The 26,983-nt window shown below is 39.0% G+C and overlaps 1 protein-coding gene across 3 annotated transcripts in view; it reads right to left on the reverse strand.

Annotated features, from left to right (window-relative positions):
* Positions 1 to 312: 312 nt before the first annotated feature.
* Positions 313 to 26,983, reverse strand: part of tpcn1 (two pore segment channel 1) — a 70,117-nt gene continuing 43,446 nt past the window's right edge. For 2 of the 3 annotated variants that reach the window (XM_068005720.1, XM_068005722.1), the window contains exons 7-27: positions 25,603 to 25,637; positions 25,162 to 25,220; positions 24,204 to 24,303; positions 23,933 to 24,049; positions 21,619 to 21,743; positions 21,411 to 21,459; positions 20,156 to 20,219; positions 19,385 to 19,429; positions 16,409 to 16,465; positions 14,653 to 14,706; positions 13,064 to 13,136; positions 10,755 to 10,862; positions 9,989 to 10,060; positions 9,809 to 9,898; positions 7,155 to 7,267; positions 7,027 to 7,073; positions 6,845 to 6,913; positions 4,013 to 4,097; positions 3,648 to 3,787; positions 1,879 to 1,959; positions 313 to 1,365 (exon numbers count right to left, since the gene is read on the reverse strand). In XM_068005720.1, the coding sequence (XP_067861821.1) occupies positions 1,240 to 1,365; positions 1,879 to 1,959; positions 3,648 to 3,787; positions 4,013 to 4,097; positions 6,845 to 6,913; positions 7,027 to 7,073; positions 7,155 to 7,267; positions 9,809 to 9,898; positions 9,989 to 10,060; positions 10,755 to 10,862; positions 13,064 to 13,136; positions 14,653 to 14,706; positions 16,409 to 16,465; positions 19,385 to 19,429; positions 20,156 to 20,219; positions 21,411 to 21,459; positions 21,619 to 21,743; positions 23,933 to 24,049; positions 24,204 to 24,303; positions 25,162 to 25,220; positions 25,603 to 25,637 (1,709 nt within the window). In that variant the 3' untranslated portion in view covers positions 313 to 1,239. The remainder of the gene's footprint in view (positions 1,366 to 1,878; positions 1,960 to 3,647; positions 3,788 to 4,012; positions 4,098 to 6,844; positions 6,914 to 7,026; positions 7,074 to 7,154; positions 7,268 to 9,808; positions 9,899 to 9,988; positions 10,061 to 10,754; positions 10,863 to 13,063; positions 13,137 to 14,652; positions 14,707 to 16,408; positions 16,466 to 19,384; positions 19,430 to 20,155; positions 20,220 to 21,410; positions 21,460 to 21,618; positions 21,744 to 23,932; positions 24,050 to 24,203; positions 24,304 to 25,161; positions 25,221 to 25,602; positions 25,638 to 26,983) is intronic. The other variant, XM_068005721.1, reaches the window with a different exon arrangement.

A 26,983-nucleotide genomic window follows, 5' to 3' on the forward strand; every position in this document is an offset into this window, starting at 1 on the left:
AGCCTGCTGCTCTCCAAAGATAACATTCCGCCCCTCACCTGCCTCCAGGTTAATCTGTGGCGCATTTAATCATGCTTTATAGTTTTGGATTCATTAAAACAAATGTGCAAAAGGTTTGCATTACTTATGTGAAATGTCTTTCGTCACTACACTCAAATGCTGGGTAGCCAACACAGGTTTAGCACTTTATCTCTCGCTTCACTTTTGATAACTGAGAATGGCACTTTGTCCCCAAAAGAAGTACTTCAGCTGGGTTATTTCCTTCAGTTTGACCAACACACAATATATTTTTTTAAAAAGTGATTTAAATAAAAAGCATTTCTCCTGGTTTTAGCAAATGAATAATAACTTTGGAGTGGTAACATGGCCATCTAATGTAAAACATCTGCGAAAGAGAAACAGATATTCAACTTTTACACTGCCTCAAACACACACATAGAATTCAGCAAATAACACTGTCTGTTCCAATCAGAGAAGCACCGTAAGTTGAAGTCATATTATATAATGTGTGCACACCCTAAGCAAGGTATAGATTTAGTAGGTGTCTACAGTACAATCAAAAGGAATTTAGCATCAATACCACTAAGCTTCCAGAAAAAACACAAATTGAACGTTTGTTCTAATATTCCCAAGTGTAGTGGCAACAGTATCTGAAATCACTACATTTCTGTACTAAGGTTAGGATAATGTTCCATTAATACTTTCACCTGTCTCCCTGCATTTAATGCTATGGCTTACCAATAAAAGTGAACTTGGGAATTAGATTTTGTCAAGCGGGAGAGAGTGATTCTTACAAGAACAATGTATCTTTTGAATAGACTCATATACAATGAGAACTGACTTGCTACAAATAAACAAAGTGCTGATTGGATAAGTCTTATACTAAAGTATTGAGATTGGCTATCCAGAGAGCACTTGTTGTAAGGCCAGGTATCAAATGAAAGCGTTAGACAGAAGCTAAAAATGAAAGAAACCTAAAGTAAACTCATATATTTTGCTGACACACTTAAAAGACTTAATATGTCACATGTAACTTACCACAGATAAAAATGATAAAATAAGGATTTCTCAGTAATATGGCCAATATCCCTCACTATTCTAGCCCTTGCCAGGATTCAGGATTCTGCCAACGCAGTAGCTCTTACAACTGGCAAAACATCCCCAAGTGCATATGTGCAAAACACCAAATATAAAGTAACACTGAATAATTATTGCATAGTGGATGAGTAGGTTATATTTCTAAGTTACAGTCTGAGATCGCTGTCGTAATTCCGCAGAAGGCTGGTGAGTGCTGGAGTTCAAGATACATTCCAGTGGTTGGTCATGCTGCATTTGGTTTACCTGGGCATGTTCTTCAAACCATTCCTGTTGGAAATGGAGACATTTTATTGCTGTACATTGTGTGAGACAGGAGCTGGCAAAAATGTAGCTAACTGTAGAGGTAGGTTGAATCTTTTGATAATGTGTTTAGATGTACAATATAATTAATAATTCATGCCCTTTAACACATTGCAGCCTTCATGAGAACAAATTGAGCTGCAAATCACATATCACAAACAGATTCTAAGAATTTAACCCACCAAAAGCTCCTTTATTTTATTGATTATAATATTATTGATATTGTAGCTGGTAATTTCTGATTTGGACGACAGCTGGACAAAAGTTTCCATTTATAAAACCAAAGGTATTTCCACACCCCCCACATCAATTTCTGTCCTCCTTTATGAAGAAGTTAATTCTTTACTAGAATATGTTTTCATGGGCAATTCTACAAATTACTTTCACTCTGAAATATATTCTAACAAATCAAATTATCGAAATGGGTTTGTCTATTTGGAAAACATAACATAATGTACATCATTGTAAAGGTTCTCATACCTGAATCTCCTCTTCATACATTTTAATGCTCAGATCACTTTTAGTTCTTAATCTTCTGCCAATAAAAACCATTTTAAGCTGCTGGAATAAAACAAGAAATAGTTTTCATTTCATAAAGATGTCATCTTGAAAAGAAAGTTGCTTCAGATATGAAACACATAATGTAATAGTATAATTAAGATAGAATGCTCATCAATGGTTCTGGTAATTATCTTCTATTTCTCCTTCTTTTTGGGTACATCCAATGCCTCACAATATTCCCCAGCAAAAAGTATAAGTAGGCAACTTGCTTGTAGGTCAACTTCCATAAATACCATTCTCTGAATGGGGCATTAAGTGGTGCATAAGAGCAGCTCAAGGTGAGAGGTTCTTCGCTTTCAACCTGCCTCTCTTCCTTGGGGCATGGTTAAAACCAGGGACTCACCATATGGACTGCTACAGATTCAAACCAATGTCATAAGAATGGGGCAAGAAAAGGCTATTTGGGCCCTTCGGGTGTTTTCCCTCACCGACCCTGTAAAGTATGTCCAATTGAACTCTACTCTACCCATGTCATTCTAAGAACATTTTGTAAGGAAAGCAACCAACTGTACAACTATTGGGCACATCAAGTACAATCAAGTTTGGGTTTATTTTGAATACTACAGCTGCAGTTGGGGACTTAAATATAGACTGCTATAACAAAAAAATATTTTTTCTGTGCATTTTCATTTTCTTCTCAATTTTCTCCCCTTCCTTTCCTCCCTCCTCCATTGAAGGTTTCTGCACTTTGCTGGGATACAGGACGCTTGTCACCTTCCAATGCCTTGCTCGAGTGACCATGATTGATGTGTGAGCCTGGACAGCGACCATAAGCAAGCTATCTAACCACGGGAGAAAAGGGTATTACAGTCAAGATGGATCTGTCCTCAACCAATGTCTATACATGCACTTCCAGCAGAGACCACTAGATAGCGCTCACACGCAGGAACCCTGTCTTGGTTTCTCTATCCCCGCGGCTATTTGTAGTGTCCACGCTATGATCGGGTAAGTCAGCAGTGACTAAGGATTGAATGTGAGACCCTCTGGGTCTGCATGGCTCAGTGCTTCCCAAATAAACTCGCTGAGCCATTGGGGGAGTTAAAAATAATTTATGTTAATAGTCGATCATGAAAGTGGATCATGTTTACATCATGTGTCAAAGTGAATGTCATACATGTGCTGAAACTGCCACCTAGTGGTAAAAATGTATTTAGTTAAATCCTGGATTTCATTTGTATTCAGGTGGGATATTTCTTAATTGTTTTAAAGTTAGCTTTACATAAATTATGACACTACACACTTATAAAAAGGCAAACACAGCAATATATAGCCTGAAAGGAATACAGTCTGACAAGCGCAAGACATGAAACAACATCAGAATAACCCCCTATAAGACCATAAGACACCATAAGAGATAGGAGCAGCAGGCCATTCGGCCCTTCAAGCCTGCTCTGCCATTTAATGAGATCATGGCTGATCTGATTTTTACCTCAACTCCACTTTCCCGCCCTTTCCCCATATCCTTTGTTTCCCTTGCTGATAAGACCATAAGTGATAAGACCTCCCACTACAAAAGGTAAATATCTGCAGCTGCCACATACTTCCCTTACTCATCCTAAATATGTAGGACAAACGTGGATTTAGAAATGGCAATATTACCTACATACTTAGAGAATAATGACAAATTGTTAATGCTCAAACAAAAAAGGAACAATGAAAGAGAAACTGGGTTATGTACAAATACGTACATCATTGCTTGCCATTCTGGATGACAGTTTAAAAAGTCCAGAGATCTCAGAAGATGGGGAACCATTCTGTTTGTTGAACTCAAGAAGTCTATCAATTTCCTCTTTGTCCACCTCAGTCTCAAAAACAATTCCATTTTCATCTGTTGTAGATAAAAGATCAGAATGCAAAATACACACAATATCTCATTACGAAAACACAAATTAGAGCATGACCCACTACACCAATCTCTAGTATTAACTGATTATATTTAAATACAATACAAATACTGAACACAAGAAACATTAAATTAAAAGTCAAAACAGAGGTACAAAACAGCAAAAAGAAAATACTATCAATAATGAAAATTCATATGGGTGACACATACCTTCCTCATCTTTATTTTTTCTACTGTAGTTCATGCGGAACAGAAATGCATCCAAAATAAAGGCAACGATAATTGTAAGCACAACCTAAAGAAGAAAAAAAATCAGAGAAGTCACAACTGATTGTTACGCAAAATAAACCCAGTTTTAAAATCATTTAGAAATTATCACAGTAGGCAGATTTGATGCAGTAGTTCTCGATCTTTCCTCAGAATGTGATCGTTTCTTTTTGGTTGAAAGTAAATATGCTAAGTGGGTTACATTAGAAATCATCTCAAATCAACATCAAAGGGAAGTAGTGTGTGAGCCTGGACAGCGACCATAAGCAAGCTATCTAACCACGGGAGAAAAGGGTATTACAGTCAAGATGGATCTGTCCTCAACCAATGTCTATACATGCACTTCTAGCAGAGACCACTAGATAGCGCTCACACGCAGGAACCCTGTCTTGGTTTCTCTATCCCCGCGGCTATGATCAGGTAAGTCAGCAGTGACTAAGGATTGAATGTGAGACCCTCTGGATCTGCATGGCTCAGTGCTTCCTAAATAAACTCGCTGAGTTACATAGAATTTCACAGAATCTACAGCACAAAAGCAGGCCATTCAGTTTAACTTGTCTATGCTGGTGTTTATACTCCACAGTAGCCTCCTCCCTCTCTTAATTACTTCTTACCCTGCTGCATATCCCTGTATTCCCTTTTCCCTCATGTATGTATCAAGCTTTCCCTTAAATGCATCAATGCTATCTGCTTTAACCACTCAATGTGGCAACGTTCCACATTCTCATCACTCTCTGTGTAAAGAAATACCTCCTAAATTCTTTATTTGATCTGTTAGTGGCTATCTTATATTTATGCCCCCTTGTTCTGGACTCACCCACAAGTGGAAACAGATTCTCCACATCTACCCTAATGAACCCTTTCATAATGTTAAAGGCCTCTATGAGGTCATCTCTTAATCTTCTCTTTTCCAGAGAAAAGAACCCCAGCCTGCTCAATCTTTCCTGGTAGTTGCAACCTCTCAAATTTAGTAACATCCATGTAAATCTTTTCTGCATTTTCTCCAGTGTTTCAGTATCCTTTTTGTAGCATGGAGACCAGAACTTTCTAGTACTCCAAGTGTGGTCTAACCAAGTTTCTACATAAATTTAACATTACCTCCCTGCTTTTGTGTCCATTCTTCTAGAAATGAACATTGTTTGTACTCTTTAAGTTGCTACTTTTAGTGCTTTCAGATCACTTTGCTCCTCTACCCCATTTAGTGTCTTCCAAGGAATACGTGGCCTCCTTATTCTTCCTACCAAAATGAACCACCTCACACTTGCTATATTGAAATTCATTTGCCATTTATCTGTCCACTCTGCAAGCCTGTTTTATGCCTTCATTTATTTTGGCGCAGTAGTCCACAGCTTTACCTCCTAATTTGGTATCATCTGCAAATTACAACACCCACACTACCAATATCTGATTTCAAACATTTATGTAGATGGTGCACAACAGTGGTCCTGACACTGATCCCTGCGGGACACCATTTCAGTCCATGAAGCTTCTGTTAACTTCTGATCTGTAGCCATCTTTTAATCCATTCTGATATCTGGTAACCTTTCTCCACACACCCTGACTGTTGTCACGAGTCCCTTACGTGGCACCTTATTGAAGACCTTCTGAAAATCCATGTACACCACATCCACATTGGCAGTGGAAGGACACATACTCCAGCACCAATAGACTGCTATGCGTAATGTTGTGAATATAAATGAAAGAATTTATAAACCAATCAATATTGAAATGAATGTTGAAATTTGCAAAAACACTACCCTGTAAAAGATGCCAGAAGTTAGGAAGGAATTCTGAACTGAACCTGGTTCAATATTTAGCAAAAAATGAAACATTTCAAATTCAGATATGCTTAGAATACATGTAGAACCCATACGCCAATGGAGAAAATGTCCCTCGGTGTCTATCTGCCACCATATTATTCACCCCACCAATTGTTCCCCATTAGGTGAGTGGCTACCATCTGTGGCTGGAGTTACAGACATAAAGGCTATTGGGTTCTTAAATTTAAGTAAACACAGTCCAGAGAGATGATGGTGCACATGTGGCCTTGTAATAAGTAAACAGCTATCCAACTGATGGCAGTCTATTGGTGCTGGGGTATGTGTCCTTCCACTGGCAATGTGTCCATTAATTGCTGGCAGTTTAGTGGGAGGTGGGGGTGAGAAGAGGAAGAATATACCAACCTCTGGTGGTAATAATCTAATGTTTAACCCCTATTGAAGTTCCCTTAGGTAGGTGAGACCCTCTAAATACACTAGGCATGCGTAAGAACAATCAACATTTAGACTAGAGTTTTGTGACCTTATGTTTCAAAAGTCTTCATTTCAGGCTCTCTAAAGCTGTATCTCCCCAGACAGTCATTTATGTTAATAGTCTCAGGTACTGATTGCCCAGTTTCTACTTAGAATAAAGTGCCAGTCTTAAGCAAGGGATCCCATCTCCTTGAGAGTGCTTTGAATGGAAACACTTACAGTACTGTGGCTCAGCCTAACTGACTCAGAGGCACGTGGCTGTTGAACATAGAGATTTATAATCCAGACTTTCCACAGGAGAGGGAAAAGAATATTTTAAAAGAAAAAAAAAATGCAGTTCTGTTCATGAAAAAATAATTTTATTAGGATTGATAGTGTTTTTGAGGTTAAGGAAAAACTATGAATATAAAAATGTCACATCTTTATTATTGTTGATTAGTGACCAGTTTTAAAGTTCTAAATTATAAACACACAAGCTGTAGTATTGAGGAAGAACAAAACAATTACATGCGCCTTTACTTACCATTGTTACAATATAAAAAGTCATAAAGTAAATGCGACTCCAGTGCGTAGTCTGAGATACCACGCCTTCCTGTGAAGGGAGAACTACAGCTAGTTTCTCTTATAAACATTTACAGTTAATGGAGTAATTCAGTGGAATAGACTTTATCTTTGGGGAAGATGCCCAATATCAAGAAAACTCACCATTATTATATACCAATTGTTTACAACAGTCAACTCAAACAAAGTTACTGTAAAACAAAAAAAAAGATTATTTTCAGAGCTTTTATTGCATACTGTCCTAAATAAAATGACACCTAAACTTTACTCACCAAAACTGTTAAGGATGTTATTGAAGTTATTGAGAGAGTAGTACCCCTGTATCACAGTTCTGTCACCAATGGTCCGATTTTCCCAGCGATAAGAATCTGCTACCATGCTATTACTGTAAACAAAGAATTGAGTCATATTCTGGAGTCATAGAAGCAAAGTGACTTGAGTATAAACAAACAGAATCCAGAAATAGTTATGGTATTATTGTACGATACAAACTGTTAAGTTTATAGCATTTCATCTAATGTAGGAGTAACATTCAATGGCATCTTGCCAATATGAACCATTTCTATCTATTTCTGCTAAGCTACGTTCTGGTTCATAAAGTAAAGCAAACAGTAGTTTTCCTACCACTAAAAAATTAATGTTAATGAGTTATTTGTTTTATTTTAAATGTAGGTTTTTCCTTCTTTACTCAACAGCTGCTCATCTCCACGTGTTCCTTTGGTGTGGGATGGCCTAGGCTGGCATTAGTGTGCTTCTTGATCAGGCAAACTAAGGCAGATTAGTGGAGGCGGGTACAATTTTGTCTTTTAAAAAGCATTTGGACAGTTACATGGGTAAGATGGGTATAGAGGGATATGGGCCAAGTGCAGGTAATTGGGACTAGCTTAGTGGTATAAACTGGGCGACATGGACATGTTGGGCCGAAGGGCCTGTTTCCATGTTGTAAACTTCTATGATTCTAACCATTTATTTTCCCCTTGGATATAAACTCTCCACTGCACTGCCACTCTACAATGCACTTCTCCATCAAACCTATCTGAAAACAAATGAAACTTCCCCCATTTAAAGTAACTAACTTCATTCATCTATTTATAAAGTAAATATTTTGATGTCTATTTTAAGATATTTGACTTCAGATTTTTATTTTTTAAATAACTGGTATCCTGCTAGAATTTCCCCCCAGGCCCAATTCTTTCCTTTCCTCCCCTGAACGCTCCTGCTGGGGTCTGATTTCTAAGGGACCATTCTTCATGTATAAGCTTAGATGATGAGTGTCAGCGGACTGTTGAACCTTGGAAGTCATTGCAGCCAAACCCAATCCTGTCCTCATCCTACATCCACACAATCACACTTTCCAGCATGAATCATTATGTAACAATCAGCAGTGAAAACGCTGGCTGATATTTTATCCTTCCCTAGACAAGGGACATTGAAGCCAAATGTAGTGTCCAAATTTCTGCCCTAGCTGAAATCAGCTAGCTCAGCACAGACTGGGAAACAAACCTGAAACCTGATGGTCTGTATGGCATAATACCACAACATGCAGTGCATTTGCCCATTAACCCATCAGGCAAATCCCTTGGTTTTTCGAAAAGAATACATGTAAGGAATAATAGTACTTCATCAGCTGTAAAGTGCTTTGGGACAAATGTCATTCTTAATTTCTCCACTAGATGGTGCCTCTAGTTCACAATAGTGCTTTGGATGTTTGTCTGGGCAAAGCACCAAAGTAGATGACGTAGTGGTGGCAATGTCTTTATGAATCCTATGAGAGTATATTACTTATACCAGGGCGTATCAACCCGGCTTAATTTTAATGTTTCTCAGCCTTTACGTACCTGAATGCTTGGTCTTTCTTGTCTAATTATTGATAGTGCTTCACAGTAAATGAAGTGCTTTTGAAGTGTAGTCATTGCTGTAATGTAGGGAAACTCAGTAGCCAATTTGTGCACAAATAGCAATGAGATAAATGACCAGGTAATCTGTTTTAGTGATGTTGGTTGAGGCGTAAATGTCGGCCAGGATACTGGCGGGAGAATTACCCTGCTATTCTTCAAATGGGATCTTTTACGTCCTCCTGAGGGCAGATGAGACCTCAGTCTAACGTTTCATCTGAAAGACGACACCTCAGACTCCACAGCATTCCCTCAGTACTGTACTAAAGTGTCAGCCTAGATTATGTGCTCAAGTCTTTGAAGTGGGGCTCGAACCTGTGACTTTCTGATTCAGGGGCAGGGGTACTACCATTGAGCCAAGGCTGACAACTATAATTGCAGATACAGTACACTCCACTTATTATGGACATAGTTCCAAGTAAACTGCATCCACCCAGTCACAACATGGTAATGTACATATATTTTTCTTTGGTATGTTCAGACAGGATAAATTAATGTTCTGAGAGAGTAAATTTAAAAAACTCTAATCAGGAGGTTGGGCTATACCACTATACACAGCAGGAATGCAACAGTACTATTACCTTTAGTGGCAAGAGTCCCTTCACTTTTGCTATGAAAGCTGAAATAGATCACCACCTAAAAATTCCCTGTGCTTTTTTTTTACTGGAACAACGAAAGCAGAGCAGGGACATAGAATAGTCCTGACAGGCAGGCTGTAACAGATTACAGCAACGGAGTGTGCTCATTGTATGCAATTTACAAATTCAGTTTGTATTAAATTAGAAAAAATTAAAGTGCGGGCAATACTCCAAATCTGTTACTTAATGTTCCAATGAAACTGCAGAGATAGGAACCATTTTACAGACAAAAGCAAACTTTTCTAAGTCTTATTCACTTCCATGGAATATACATTTCTGTGTGGGGGAGGAGGGATTGAAGAGTTGAGATACTCTGTAGTCAAATTTGTGTGTTGCAGACAAAACCTATATAGATTACAGTTAAATATTTCTGAATCCAATGGATACACTTACTTGCAACAGTTTGGATAGAGAACATCACCAAAGAACTCCATTCCCACAATTGCAAATGAATAGTAGAATATCATGAGCGTTAACCCTAAACTGGAGGGTGGGGGGAAAAACATATTTTACACTTTGTAGAAACAAGAGGTTTTTTTTAAATTAAGAATTATATACGGTCATCGACTGTACCTGGCCATTCTGGGAAGTAATTCAAACATTGTGTCCAGAACATCTCTGTATCTCCGCTTAATCTTAAACAATCTGGAAATTGGAGTTAAGATCATTTAGCAATTTAGACTCCTAATACGTCAAAGTAGTAGAATAAAGTGCTCATTCTTGTATCCCTCCAGGTGCTATGACTTTACATCACAGTTCACAATCCAATGGGGTAGATTATGAACTTGCCACTCGATGGTAAAGCTGGCTTTCCAGATCAGCCACCCATTATAGAAACCGCCTGATTTTCACTTCCGTAGTGAAAATGAACATTGGGCAGTTTCTATATAACAAGCGGCCGATCCACAACAGCAGTTTTACGTCCGGGTGGCAAGTTGAAAATCTACATCCGGTAATTCAACAACCAGTAATTCAAAGGAGGGAATACTTAATTCATAGAAAATGTTAAATTTTCTGAATAAAAGAACTTTAAAAATATCAGCCAGTTTACCTCTTTTACTGAATGTATGAATTTATAACTTTTTGGTGTATTTTGTCTGGTTGTGTAAATATTGTTCCCAGTTTCAATTGTAAATGTGTCTCTATTTGCTCAGACAACACGAATCCAAAACAATATCATAGAAAAAAAGTACTAAACGCATAAGTCTCAGAAACGAAAGCCGAGCACATTTTTTCACAATCAAAGTAGATTTAAAAAAAAAACTACACTCTGCAAATTAGGAAAGTAGAATCGCCTATTTGAAAAAGATAAATACTGAACAAAGAATTAGTTACTAACCTTAGTAGTTGAAGTGGTCTCAAGATGACAATGAAGTAGAATGGTTCCATGTCAAAAGCTAAGACCACTATTCCAACAAATGCAAATATGGTGACCAGGAAATCAAACCTAAAATATGAAAGTATCTCATGTTGTTTGTAGTGTAAATAATACCATAGAACAGTGGGCTACATTTTATATATATATAAAAAATAAAACATACACACAACCTTATAGTGCAATAAATATTAAAAGGAAATTCAAACCAGATGCTTTTAGCAAAATTAGTTTTCTAGGGGTCCTCTTCGATTATACAATGATAAATATGTAACAATTATATATTCTAAAATTATTAACTGACATTTTCATAAGCAAATAGATAGGATTATGATTAAAAGGTTTTGAAATATATTGTTTCTTCTAAATTTTAGCCTGTGCCCAATAGGAAAGTATGGCTTTGCCTTCATGTATATGTCAAAAAGGGACCTGGCAGGACAGATGATGGAAATTTGCAACAACGTAATGCAGAGTGTCTGAAAAGCAGGTGTTATTTTGAACCAGAGTTCATTAGATAATGTGTCACACTAATATTCCATAGCACAGAGTCCTTTTCTAGCAGGCACGCTCATCATCACTCTTACTTTGCAATTCACAATAGGAGGTCGAAAGTTAAGCTCATGGTTAAATATGATGTTGAGATTGCGAACAGTCTGCTTCAACCTGAGACAGTGGCCGGGAAGGGGGATGGAATCGGTGGCAAGGGTATAAAGGTTGTAGTGGGGGCCAAAGACGATGGCTTTGTAGAGAAAAAACAGAAGTAGACTTGTTCATCACCCTTGATCACATTTGCAACAATGCCGACGGCCATGAAAATGTCTGCATTCCAAATCATCTTGGCTGGAGGTTGTGTAGCAACAATCAGCACAACTGAGGCTTGGGGTATCAACAATTAAATAAAATGATCAAGTCTCTATATTTTCCCCTTCCCCCGTGCTGGTTCACCAGAGCATACACCTCCTGCAGCTGACAGTATAATCAGTCAACTTTGCTCTCAGGCCAATACCATTCTTGAATCAGCTAGTAGGAGATACACACAGCAACCTGCCAATATATGCCCAAGATGCCAGGTACATTCCCACTTGGATCAGCAGCTCAGAAGGGTGGGATAGGAAGACGGGTATAAATAAACCTGCTTCCCACCACTGTGCCACCCAACAAACTTTAAAAAAAATACATAAAAGTCTGCTAACCATATTTAGAAATATACTATAAAAAAGCTTTATAATAGCTGAAAATAGCACCAAAAAGCTGGATCGAGCGCCCTAACAATTGACTCAATTGGTGTTCTTGGTTTACTAGCAGTAAGCATTTACTGCTCAGTTAAATATATATTTGTGATGTGGCATTAAAACCATCAAAATGAGCTTTCAATACAGTTTGCCATATGGTATTAGGGTGTATGTCAATCTCAAAGTATGTCCACCCCATGTACATTTGGTCTTGGTAGGATTCATAGTGGCAATTGAGGTGTGTAAAGTATTAATTGGAATAGATAAGGTGAACCCAAAATATTACTTCAAATTAAGTCAGGCCAGGAAGACATAAATTTAAATGAATGAAAAATAAATTTAAAACATATTAAAAAAGCTTCTTTACTCAATTATGATAAATGTTTGGAATAATCTGCTGGAAAAGTAGTAGAATCAAACAAGTTAGAGCATTCAAAATGCACTTGGATACTGGAGTGGATGGTTGGACAGCTGCAGTTTGATGAGCTGAGTGGCCTTTTATCATTCTTGAATTTTCTGACGTTTTTAAAGGACCACCCTTTGCAGCTGGAAGATCTCTCGTTACTAAATTCCTCAAATGGCTGGAGGAACTGAAAATAGCAGCAGCTCGCACTAATTAAAGCATTCATTGAGTTTCTAGCTGCACGTTTTGAAGTTTGGACCTCTAATCAAATAGGGGGGACGGTGATGGTAATAGCTTCATGCAGGAGCCGAGTATGATACTGTGAATGAAATGAAGAGATTCATCCCCTGTAACTACATTCACTCCAATTCACCACATTGCCTCAAAAAGCACAGCAGCCTAATAATCCTACGAGAGGTCCAACTCCATAGTTTGCAGCAAATTCATCATCGCACTGCTTTGAACACACATTGTACATAAAACTGTAATTTTAAAAAATTTTGTTTGTGCAAGTTAATCCTGTTTACACATTTTTTTTCCAGCAGTCATAAAGAAACAGGTCTGTAATTTCTTGGCTCGAGAAGCAAGATTGCAAATTATTTATTTTGCACGTAATTTTGTATTTGCTCCATACTCACAGATTCCAGCCAGATGTGAAGTATTCAGATGGTCCCAGCCCAGTGATTTTCAGTAACATTTCAACCCCATAAACTAAACAAAACATAAAATTACCATTGCTGTTTAAGCAAATATTCATTGCAATATTTAGTATGGATAATTTGAGGTATAGGAAAGAGATTATTAAATCAAAATGAAAGCCATTTGAACAAGTTTTTCCTTTTGGCACCGTTCTAACAGGAAATACCACAGTCAACATTGTGTGCATTTGTATTCAAGCTATCAGATTACATTACCATCTTTTAGCAGGTTTCTTTAACAAATTCAGATAATGGTTTTTCAATCTCCAATTGTTCTAATGAGGATTAAAAGGAATCCTTATTATTGCTATGGAGAACTTGTTGAGGCTTTGCAACCTCCACAAGTAGTCAATTTTCTAATAATTTCCACAGATGTAAGTACGGTGTGTTTCCTAGTATACTGTGGAAGCACAACACCGATGCTTATCTCTGCTATGAAGGCCTGAACAGTTCTAAGAATATAGTGCATTAAAAAAAGTGCCATATAGCAATCCCATTTTCATATAAATCAGCAAAAATGTTAAGGCTCCATTACCGTGTGTGTCCAAAGATCCACAACCATTCTGATCAATCACAATGACATATTATCAGACTTCCGAGGGAAATTATTTTCAGCCGGGAAATGGGGCAAATTTCAAGTAAGGTTAAAACGTCAAGGGAGAGGGGGGAGAAGAGAAACGACTTTATGGTGAAATATCTCTTTCTCCCACATTTGCAGAGAATTGTTTTGTGGGTAGAGTTTTGTGTAGACAGACTGGCCACACATACACTGGGAAGTAAATCACTCCAATCCCCAACCGTTGCTACTGAGTGGGACATACTGGGTAGGACACATATAAAAAAAAATTGTATACATCATAAAATGAGAAGCAGCGTATTGATTTATAAATGTTATCACAAAAAAAAGATCTGAAGAACCTGAAATAAACTTGTGCTCAAGTCCAAAAGACTAATAGGACAAAGGTAGCATCAATCAATGCTAATAGTACACATAAAATGCAGCTTCCCCCTCCTAATCTCAGCTGTTCTGTAATGGTTGGGAAAATTAAGGGAAATCACTCCCGAGAAAATACTTCAAAAGCAAATTGCCTGCCTGCCCATCTTGCATTTGGCGAATGGTGTGATGGCAAAGGCATTAAAGTGAGAGTTGTATTTCTAATGGAGCAAAAATAAATAATTTTACATTCAGTAAAGTTTTTCCTAATCTTCTTTTGTGAGAAAACTTCACTACACTATGTTCTTTCTCCGCATGGCTGGAGTGGAAGAAGCTTATCCCAGAATCCGATGTGAAGTGTCATCAGCTCTCTTCTGTTCCCCACCCAAATTTCACAATAAATAACTCACTTTATAAGTTTCAAAAAAATTCTTCATCATTTGCAAATGTCAACCATTTAGGTCTAACAAACAATACCTTAAGATATTTTTGAGACAAGTACAACAATACAGTCATATACTATGGAAGAAATTCTAAAAGCATGACAAAAAGCTATCAGGAGTTAGAAGATAATTCAAAAATAAAAGACACTTACTTGTGAGAAATACAATGTAACTCCAGGGCACAATCCTAAGGAAAACGGCGCCATCTACAGCAGGGATAATGCAATCATCCCAAAGAAATGAAAACAAAATAAAAAAATTACAAACCCAGGGTCACATACAAAGATAATAAATGTACATTTGTATCATGCAAGAAATTTACATTTTTAGAAAGAAATGTGCTTTCATTTAAAAACAGACACCATGGGCATGATTTTAAGAGTGAAAAACAAGTGGGTTGGGGGAGGAGGGGGGCATTCAAAATCGCAACCATTTTAGACTCGCTTCCAACCCACTCATTTCTGATTTTCACTGGGGCGGGTGACCAACCGGCTCCAAAGAGGCAGGTCAGACCTTAATACTTTTAAGAGGCTGTGGGCCTCCATTTTTCCAGTTTCTGATTTCAATCCGCGCCGGGGGGGGGGGGGGGGGGGGGGCGGAGGTGGGTAGTGAGATTCCCCAGGAGGCGAGAAGGCCCGAGACTAACAGGTGGGTGCCTTTCTGGCACAGCTTGTAGGCCCGGCAGAGCAGGAGTGCTTCCCCCAGGCCCACCAAGCCTACCTGTAGCGACCCCCGCCAACAATTTTGGACCCCCACCCTCTATCTCCACCCCCCTCAACGATCGCGGACCCCCAACCCCGATCCCCCCCACAACGATAGTGGGCCACCGATCCCTCTCCCCATGACTGACTTCCCCCGTGACTCCCGTGCCAACCATGCTCCCCCCCCCTCCATCCATACAAACAAGGACTTACCTGAACATGTCCTCTCCCTGGCTGGTCTCCCATCCGACTGAGACCAGCCCGTCAATCAGGCTGGTCAGTCGGATGGCAAACCTACGAAAGAAAAAGACGTCCTTACGTCAAAATCGTAAGGCCGTCTGGGAAACCCATACTTCCGGGTTTCCCATCCGCAATTTGACCCCCCCGCCCCCTGCCCCGCTCGGAGTCAAATACATGCCCCATAAGTTTCAGAGTTAATGAACCAATTTATCTCCTGGGTGTAAAACTAGTGTAGCCAATCGGCTGCCTATTACAGTAACCAACCAATTTGCATTTCCATTGAAATACGTATGCCAGTTTTGTTCCCAGCAGTTAAAAATCAACCCAATATCTCTAACAAAAGTTAGATTTTAAATTCAAATTGCTCTTCTGATGGCTGAGTTTACCCAGTGAACCTTACAGGCCAGAAAAGGCCCTATTTGACTCCCCAGTCTGTGCTGAGATCGATGATCTCAGTGATAAGCAGTGGTGAAGTACTATAGTTGGCCTTGGCAACTGAATTAGGGAGGCAAAAGTTGCTCAGGGTTCACATTCCTAACTGCTGTCCATTGGCACTTGCTGATTTGGAGGGGTGTGGAATCTGGGCGAGGACAGGAGCAGGCTAGGCTGTGATGCCCCTCCCATGCCACTTTGTGGCCAAACTGGCTTGCAATATTCATTTTCATGAAGAATGGACACTTGGGCAAGGTACCAGAGGGCACCTGACACCCCAGCAAGGAGGCAATGGCTTCAGAAAAGGAGGGGAAGGGAGAAAACTTGCAGAGAAAATAGGCACACTAAAAACTGTAATGTCCAATTTATGAAATAGCCTTATGTGGATATTCTGATCAATCTCATTATTTCCTGTTGACTTGTGTCACATATCTTTAAATGTAATCTATTTTAAAGAAAGCATATACATTAAACAGTTCTGACTAAAACAACTCATCAATATTACTAAAATGGTTTTGTAAAGTAGTTTTGATACCCTTGATCATGAGCGTGTCAGCCAGTATCCAAATTCCATTTACAGCAATTACAACATCTGAAAGAGAAAGGTGGATATATATTAAATTGTTGTTCATTGGCTACAATACTTGTTTGTTTCAAATGTTACATATAGAAAAGTAATGAATACTTTGCGTCTGGCTTCACAAAAGAGGGGGACGATGGAGACATTGTAGTTAAGGAGGTGTGTGAAATATTGGATGGGATAAACATAGTGAGAGAGGAAATATTAAGGGGTTTAGCATCTTTGAAAGTAGCTACATCGCCAGGCCCGGATGAAATGTATCCCAGACTGCTAAAAGAAACAAGGGGGGAAATAGCGGAGGCTCTTACCATCGTTTTCCAATCCTCTCTCGCTACAGGCGTGATGTCGGGAGGACTGGAGGATTGCTAACATTGTACCGTTGTTTAAAGAGAGAAAGGGATAGACCGAGTAATTACAGACCAGTCAGCCTAACCTTGGTGGTGGGCAAATTATTGGAAAAAATTCTGAGGGACAGTATTTAGAAAGGCACAGATTAATCAAGGACAGTCAGCATGGATTTGTTAAGGGAAGGTCATGTCTGACTAACTCAAATTTTTTGAGGAGGTAACAAGGAGGGTCGATGAGGATAGTGCATTTGATGTAGTCTACATGGATTTTAGCAAGGCTTTTGACAAGGTCCCACAGGGCAGACTGGTCAGAAAAGTAAAAGCCCATGGGATCCAAAGGAAAGTGGCAAGTTGGATCCAAAATTGGCTCAGTGGCAGGAAGCAAAGGGTAATGGTTGACAAACGTTTTTGTGACTGGAAGGCTGTTTCCAGTGGGGTTCAGCACTAGGTCCCTTGCTTTTTGTGGTGTATATCAATGATTTAGACTTAAATGTATGGGGCATGATATAAGAAGTTTGTAGATGATACAAAAATTGGCTGTGTGGTTGCTAGTGAGGAGGAAAACTATAGATTGCAGGAAGATATCAATGGACTGGACAGGTGGGTGGAAAAGTGGCAAATGGAATTCAATCTGGAGAAGTGTGAGGTAATGTATTTGGGGAGAGCAAACAAGGCAAGAGAATACACAATAAATGGGAGGATACTGAGAAGTGTGGAGGAACAGAGGGACCTTGGAGTTCATCCCTGAAGATAGCAGGACAGGTAGATAAGGTGGTGAAGAAGGCATACGGGATACTTTCCTTTATTAGCCGAGGCACAGAATATAAGAGCAGGGAGGTTATGCTAGAACTGTATAAAACACTAGTTAGGCCACAGCTTGAGTACTGTGTACAGTTCTGGTCACCACATTACAGGAAAGATATGATTGCACTAGAGAGGGTACAGAGGATATTTATGAGGGTGTTGCCAGGACTGGAGAATTTTAGCTATGAGGCAAGATTGGGGATGTTCCTTTGGAACAGAGGAGGCTGAGGGGAGATTTAATTGAGGTGTATAAAATTAAGAGGCACCTAGTTAGAGTGGATAGGAAGGACCTATTTCCCTTAGCAGAGAGGTCAATAACCAGACAGCATAGATTTAAAGTAATTGGTAGAAGGATTAGAGGGGAATTGAGGAGAATTTTTATCACCCAAAGGGTGGTGGGGGTCTGGAACTCACTGCCTGAAAGGGTGGGAGAGGCAGAAACCCTCATCGCATTTAAAAAGTACTTGGATATGCACTTGAAGTGCCATAACCTAGAAGGCTATGGACCATGAGCTGGAAAGTGGGATTAGGCTGGATAGCTCCTTTTTTTGCCGGCACAGGCACAATAGGCTGAATGGCCTCCTTCTGTGCTGTAAATTTCTATGATTCAATATAGAACTACAAGGCTAGAACCAAAACTCAGAGTTTAGAAGTCCTTGAGCCACAAAAGACATATCTCAAACCTTACCCTGTTAAATAAACTAATTTTGTGTTTATTTGAACAGGCAATATGCACTATTGGTAACGTAGAATACGTATACAATGCAAGAATATATCACCTCCACAAACTGAAATTTTATGATGTACATCTTTCCCTTAATCCTAAAATTATTACGGTCTATTCTAATTATCTATTAGCAGTTCAATGAAGGATACAAATAGCAAAGACAAGAAAAAGTCCTGTCTTATTATTCTATGGAGGGTGAATTTAATTGTGTCATATGAAACAGTAAATCCATTTCTCAAATTACTCTCAAAACCAAATCTTCTAATCACTATAGAAATCCACTTTTAAATGCTATTTTAGCATTGAGGATGCCACCAAGGCGAAGCACTTTGTAAGTAAGGATTGGTTAATCACTTTAAGAAACTTATGTAGATTACCTTTAAAATTATGTACCTTAATAAAGCAGATTTAATGTAATTTAATCAATGCCATTAGATTAGATTACTGCTGCTTTGGAGGAAATTTTTGTCCGTTTTTGAAATCTGGTACTTAAAATGGAATCCAACTGAAGTTGAAAGGGTAGAAGTCATCTGTTTCCCTTTTGTGGCCACTAATATGAAAACAGAGCACTGGCTACTTGGGAGATTTTATCAGTTCAAGTCTACAAATAAATCTAGTAGATATTTATTAAAATGATGCCACAACTTTTTATAAAATTCCACAGGATAACAGTCATTATTGCTAGCCTTCCTGCATCTTTATAGTCCTCCACAATCCTAATTCAATAATCATTAGGAAATTAATAAAAATTACTATGAAAAAGAATAAAAAAGGTTAAGGGCATGAAAACATCACTACTTACGTGGGGACAAATATTTTCATACATTCGGAGTAACTGCACTCGTGGCCAGAGGGAACATCCTTAAACTAAAACAATGCAACACCAAAGCTTTGTTGTAGCCTCAATTTATATGCTGCACTTTTTAAGTACAATCTAAGAAGCACAGGCATGACAGGCTGAATGGCTTCCTTCTGTGCTGCAAGATTCTATAAATACAAATTCTCCAGCATGGATTAAGTAGTACAAGTTGACTAAGAAATAAATCTACTCACACATGGCATATTGGAATGCTTTGGACTTCACAAGGATATTAATGCCTATAAAAGTAGAAAATAATTCGAGGATTTATAATTCACAGCAAGTTACAAGTTCCCAGTATTCAACTTTTCAAAATCTCCCTATGATAAAAAGCCATCTGTACTTTGGTCTGAAGTTAGAGTATTGAAAATATTCAAACTATATTAGAAACTATGGCCCTGAAATTATGCCGTAGGATACCAAGGACAGTAGGCGCATGGGAATACCATCACCTCCAAGATCCCGTCTAAGTCACACACCATCCTGACTTGGACGTATATCGCATTTCCTTCGTTATCACTGGGTCAAAATCCTGGAATACCCTGCTTATCAGCATTATGGAGTACCTTCATCACATGGACTCCAGCGGTTCAAGAAGGCGGCCCAACACGACCTTCTCATGACAACTAGGGATGGGCAATAAATGCCAGCCTTGCCAGTGATGCCCACATCCCGAGAATGAATTCATAAAAATGTAAAAAAAAGCTCGTGGAATTTATTCTTGGGGCTCAGATGACATCATTGGCCATAAAACTAAACTGATTAGCAGATATTACCCGAGCCTTGAGATCAATCTATCTATAATATATACATACATTCAATAAAAACAATTAAAAGTAAATCTGGAATTAGATTAATTGAAGGCTCTGAAAGATCACTGAGATAATTTTGTATTTCTAAAACAGATTTAGAGATCGTGCTGCAAGAGTCTGGTTATTTCAGTAGGTAATTCACAGTAACAGTACCTTTAAAAATAAGAAATGGAGTATGTGGAAGATCATAAAACCAATAGTCTCCACTTCTTTTTGCCTAGGGGAAAAAAAGCAACACCTAACTGTAATCAATTGCAGCTCATGTTAATTTTACATTGTTCAACAGTAGTCAGTGAAAAGATATTTTAATACAAAGAATAACCTATTAGGATAAGTTCACCAATCCCGTGCTCCCGAGGGGAGTTGCTCAGAAAGGAGTGTGGCTTGAAGAACTGGTGCAACTATGTTGTAGCTCTATCTTTGACTTACACTCCCTTCCAACTACAGCATTGGGGAATTTACACTATTAAGAAAATTTATAGAATTGAATCATCTTGCAGGATGTCTGCAAGCCGGGATTGCGGGGGCCGAGACGGGATCGCCGAGGGGGGGGGGCCAAGCCGGGATCACGGGGTGGGGGTGGGGGTGGGGCCCCAAGAGAGGATCGCCCAAACCAGGATTACCGGGTGCGGGAGGGCCCAAGCCGGGATCGCTGGGGGGGGGGGGGGGGGTCCAAGCCGGGATTGCTGGGGTTGTGGAGTGGGGGGGGGGGGGAGGCCCAAGCTGGGATCGCCGAGGGGGGGAGGGGGGGGGGCGGCGGCGCCAGGTCGGGTTCACTGGGGGGGGGGGGGGGGCCCCGAGCCAGGATCGCCGGGGGGAGGGCCCAAGCCAGGATCGCCGGGGGGAGGGCCCAAGCCAGTTCGCTTGGGGGGCTGGTGGGAAGCACTCTCACTCCTCCTGGCCCACATGCAGTGCTGGAAAAGCATTTACCTGCTCGACCGGCCGTTCTCACCTCCCTTCAAGCTGCTGGGTTTTGCAGAGCCTTGGGAAACCCGGCCCGCCGCCATTAAATGTAAAAGTCTGCTAAAATCTGAAGCACGCAGCCTCAATAACTTATTTAAATTACTGAACCGTCTCTCAAGAGCAGGTTAATCACTCCCCCCCACCAACCCGCCTCCGTGGGTGCGTAGGAGGCAGGTTTCAGATTTTTGAAATATTAACCAAACCCCCCACCACTAAAATTTCCCCCACTGATACAACAGCCTGCTAAAAGTTTAATACCCATTTATTTTATATTAGATTTTCACACTGAATTTGCACCACTGTGGTGTAGATTCACTGCAAAAATCATAGTATAGGGTAAGCAAATTGCACTCCGATCCAGCTGCTGAGCATCTGTCAACATCCAGGTTGGTGCTCAGTTTAGAGTGATACAGAAAGTAAATTGTAAAATTTCCACATTACTTACTTTCCATTTCAATCCAGTAACTTCGTAGAAGTTGTAAAAATCTTCTATTCTGTGGGAAAGATGTTTATTTTAAATGCTTAGATTATTCACGCACATAACCCTAGCATAGTGCATACAAAAGGTATTCTAGTGTGGAATTAATTTTATAAAAAGGAGAATATTTTCAAAATGAACTGGCAATTAGGGTATAACACCTGAAAATCCTTACCCCAGTAACTCAGTACTGCTCTTCTTCAGTACTTTGAAGACGAGATATTTATCTCTAGCGCTCATTCTTGGGTAGTAGAATCTCATCAAACCCTCAAACTGTTTGAAGCAAATGCCATTAGGCTTCTGCAATAAAGAATTACCACATAAAGATAAATTAGTCTGTTACATATCTGTTTGTACATTGAGTTTCTCTGCAAGGAGCTGAGTCACACAGATTACAAAAGCCCCATGTTCAATCCCTGATCTACATGCTGAATGAGTTCTCAGTGGGAGCAGCGCTGGGCACCTACAACTGGCTTCAGTGCCCCTTGGCTAGTTATGAAAAAATAATCATCTTCTGATTGATAGCCCGAAACTCCTGCTGGAAGCACAAATATGTGGATATTGGGTGAGAACTGCGGTGCTGTCTTTATGTTCAAGGCTCACGCGTAAATAATGGACACCTGAATGAAGTAATGTAGGGCATCCAGCCATGGAATTGTACCCAAGGAAAGTCCATGTCTTCAAGACAGGACTTTCCTTGGGTACGATTCCATGGCTGGATGCCCTACATTACTTGTAGGGCATTCAGCCATGGAATCGTACCCAAACCTGTTCTCCAAGTCTACATATAAGAGATTACTTCTTCAGGTAACTAATGTTGGCGTCCTAGCAAGAAGAAAAGTTTTACTTCCAATTTTTCTTACTATTTACGTAAAAGGGAAACTAAAGCTCACAAAATGATTTCACTACTCTTTTGTCTCTTCATTTAATTATAATGGGTCATGATTTGCTGTGGCAGGGCATTAACGGCATCTGCAGGGAAAGTAACTGTGTATCTCCTTAACCAATCAGATTGAAGGATTGTGAATTTAACAGCGCAATGACTGAGAAGGAAGTGCAAGTTAGAATGAATGAATTCAATGTCAAATCAGGTAGAGAAAGAGAAATAAAGAGAGGGAAAGGAAGATTAGATAGACAGAGAAAAAAGAGACAGAAAGGAAAAGTAAAAAAATAATTTAAAATTTGACATTTTAAAAATCTCCAACAATTAAAATCTGAAGGAATGAGACTGCACACTTATAGATAATTTTCAGTGACAGAGAAGTTGTCTGGCAGTAATTAACACTGATCATGCATTAAAAGGGTACTTAGACTGAAATGGAAAAGATTTAACTTTCTGTGGCGAGTTTAGTTCGTACCTACTGCGCAAATACAGGAACTTCATGTTATTCAATGCATTTCAATGGTGAGGCGGAGAGCGAATGCCGTTTTCGCGAAACTAACGGCGGAGTGACGCATCTCAGACAGCAACTTACGGATTTCCGTGTTTAACTGTGCATCTACCCTCGCCTGAAGTTGCTGTAGCATTTACGCATAAATAACGGCAAGCGTCATTAGCCTCACTATTATTTTGACAGCAAATTATGGTCCCTTATTTCATTTCTACCCTCATCCTTTCATCAGATCCACTGTTCATTAGTCTCAATAAACACAAGTTCAAGTGAAATATTTTGAACGCAAGAGGTAGGGCAAAAGTCTGTAGACTGGTCATGTATTCTTGCCTGGTGGTGGAAACTATCTGGGGCACTATCAGAATAGTCTCTTATTTAGGCTGTCTTGGTTGAACTCTGCTGTTGAGAAAACATATTACAAGGGTTCCTATAGGACACAATTTTAATTGCTTAAATGAGAATCACATCAGATGTAGAAATTTCAGTGACACATCCATAATTTTTAGCATGAATAAGGCACACAGCAAGATTTGTATACAGTGTACTGATTATCATTACAGACTTAATTTTTTTTTTAACATAAAATATCACTTGGATAACAAAACCTACACAACAGTCACTGTACTTCAAAGTAATTAATTGTACGTGAAGTGCTTTGGGACATTTTTGGGAGATGTGATAATGCTCTGTATAAATGTACTCCAATAGTTAGTCCATGGAACGCACGTTGACACAAATTTCATTAAACTGAATTTTAACTGTGATCGATCCATTATCCCTTATATTTAGAAATACTTGTGCATGTTTTGCATGAGTTTGAGACTGCGACATTAAGCCTGAATATACTGTTCCTCCTTATAAAGGTCTATGGTTCTGTGGTTAAGTTTGCATCTGGTCTTAAAGTCAGAAGTGAGTTACATATGGGTTAGGTTCAATGACAAACCAGTTAGGTCATCACTTTTCTCCACATATGTTCACGGATTTATTCTAAAATTTGTACGACAAATGAAATGTTAAGTAATAGGATCAATCTTCTAAAATGTATACAATCTATTAGCCATTATTGTGAAAGTATACAAGTGTTTGTAGACCACTCACCCGTTTGCTGACCAGAAGGCGGAAGGCATGCTCTATTGCTAATCGTTTGTGCAAAAGGAGTGATTTGAACTTCTTCTTTTCAACCTCATTAAATGTATCAAACACAACAGCAAGTAGCTGGAAAATTGTCAACAGAATACAAGTTAAAAATAACCTTGGTATTAGCAAACACGTGCTGTAAGATGAATTCACAGTTTGGTACTGAACTACAGGTCTTGAATTAGATAAATATATATTCTCAGTTCTTGATTAATGTTATTCAAAAACATACCAGATTCATGATGAAGTAGAGTTCGATGGATAAGTATACAATAAAGAATACACAGGACCAAGGATTTTTGGAATAAGCTGGCATCATCACATCTGGAAAACTATAGAGTTATCTTTTATTAGAAAAGATAAAAGGCAACTGTTTCAATTTGTCCCCGTCCCCCACCGTCTCCCCCAGTTTTCTCCTCTTTTTATTCACTCATCTCCTGAAGTCAGTGATTCATGTTACGGTTCAATTACAAGGCTACCAAGAGTCTGTTGGGACACCCCAAATGGCTATTTTTGATGTGTAATTCTGGATTGTCAATATTGCTATTTGACTGCAAAGGACATCACAGTCTGGTTTGATTCTATCCTCCCCAACACACAATTTCCATTAAAGGTTTCTGGATAGTAATATTGGAAAAGAGAACCTCGGCTGAGGTTTCCCTTCTCTGCTGGATCTAACTGCAGTATTCCCACTGCCTTCCCAGGTGAGGTCAGCTTAATCAGGGATCGAACCTGGGACCTTCCTGGCTCAATGCCACACCAGACAATGCATTTATCCACTGAACCAAAGAGGCATTTCAATTCTTTTAAGCCAAACATGGATCCATAGGAATGTTTGAGCCTTACGGGGGCTTGTCCACGTAATTTTCTTTCCTCTCTGTGAAATGCCTCTGCCTCAGCTTGACAGTACCAACTCACCATGTTAGCAATCGCAGGCACAAACCCACGTTCTACTTCCCCACGGCAAAGGGTATTGGTACCTCAACATATTATGCCTTTGTTACATTTATAAACAGCTTGCTATAATGATATATGGCAAAGGTTTGAAATTTTCCGTGAAACATGAATGTAACTTATTCTGGCAAATAGTAATAAAAATGGCAAATAATTTCACTCTTTAAAGCCCTTCTCCCGGCAAGTGAATGTTCTTGAGAAGCTCTAAGTTCAATTGGAGTGTTGCGCAGACTCACTTAGCTGTAGTTAGGAGAACAAACAAACTGACAAGGCTGTCTTCTGGAGTGCTAAAATACTGCAAGCAAAAAATAAAAATAGCCTAGTCAAAAAAAAACCAGAACCCTTATATTTACTTACTATCAAATCAAAAATTTAATTACCTTTATGTACTACATTTTTCTTAAAATTTCAGAAAAAAACATATAAATTTGAAACAATTAAGCTCAAATTACAGTGAATCAAGCAAAACTTCACACATAATTACTTAATAACTATACAATCCTAAGAATTAACTAAGAATATAAAATGTATCATCACTGTGTATTAACAGGCAGGAATATTCTATTAGAATGCTCACTATATGCACACACAAACATTATATGGTATTCAAACACAAGGCATAGATATTAAAAAATGTTTGTTGGTCATATGTATATTAAAGATTGGTGATTACTTACTGGATCCAATGGATTGGCAGAAAACAAATAAAACCCTACAGAAAAATAATGCGGGAAAAATGGTATTAACATCACATACTAGAAGACTGGTAGCTACAGTGTAACTGCAGCCTTAGTTACAGCCTCAAACAAGTCCAGTAAGTGTAAAACGTAAACCCATTTGAAACTTCATAAACTTAATACTTTCACCAGTCCCAGTTTTTCCCTGCTCTCCCCATTTTAACTCCCACTGCACAGCAAAGCACTCCGAGGCCTTGTGGGCAGCAGACAGCTGCAGCTAGATTTCAATATAACTGCTCCAGAACTGACCATTCAGGACAGACAAGTGGCACAGGTAGGCTCACCCTCCAACCTGTGGTACCTTGTGTACCCTTTCCTCCACCCATCCGGAATTGGGAACTCACAATGTTAACAATCACGGCTATTAATCCATGATCTGGTACAATGCATTGGTGCATCTATATATTGCACCATCTGGACTTCTCATATTGTTTATTTTCATATGTGATCCTGAATTTCTGCCCTTTTACCATTGCTAAGTCCACAGTCAAATTTTGTGCATTCATCTCCTACAATGATCCAGTTTCTTCTCATTCACAATAAGCTGTCTTTTTGATTCCAGATCTCTTTAACTTGGTAGCTTTATTAGCACACTTGCAGCTATCCATTTACACAAAATCATACTGTAAATCACATGCCTATCAGTCTACTGTACACTACTGGTTAAATTTTGCAAGGTCCCATGCCACCGCCAAGGCGACACACAATTTATCCTTAAATCTCTACACAATTGCCCTCTTCAAAGAAGGAACGGCCGACAAATATACTTGGTAGAAAGTACTCTGCCTTACATACTATTTATAATTTTTTTTATGACTGAAGATATTTCCTCCTGATTCCCTGACTCATTTCCCCTTCATGGAAACCAACCATTTGGAGTCTCCACTTGCACTAAAAGCCACTCCAAAAAGATATGTTACCGAGGCAACCTGCATACATCCTGGAGTAATTTCACTTATGAGTGGGAACCATCGGTGGAGTGTACTGTTTTATCTGCAATGGTTTTAAAATTGATGGGCCACCATTGATCCCTTCCAGCTTACAATTGACTGTGTATTTTTATTAAAACAGGCTAGTGAATGTATAAATAACTGGCAGGTTAGAAGAAGCACCTAAAAGGGGCTTATAAACACCTCTGCACAATTGAAATCAAGCTATATGATCTATAAATACCAGAGTCAGCCTTCTTAAAAACAGGAATCACATTAACTAACTTTCAATTGTTTGGTTCATCATGTTTGAATGATAATTAAAATGTATTTTTAAAAATTTATATTAAAAAAAGATTGTGAAAGAGATGGATTTTTATTCTAGAATCTTG

This window comes from Heptranchias perlo, chromosome 25 (genome assembly GCF_035084215.1).
Source record: "Heptranchias perlo isolate sHepPer1 chromosome 25, sHepPer1.hap1, whole genome shotgun sequence".
NCBI classification, from domain to species: domain Eukaryota; kingdom Metazoa; phylum Chordata; class Chondrichthyes; order Hexanchiformes; family Hexanchidae; genus Heptranchias; species Heptranchias perlo.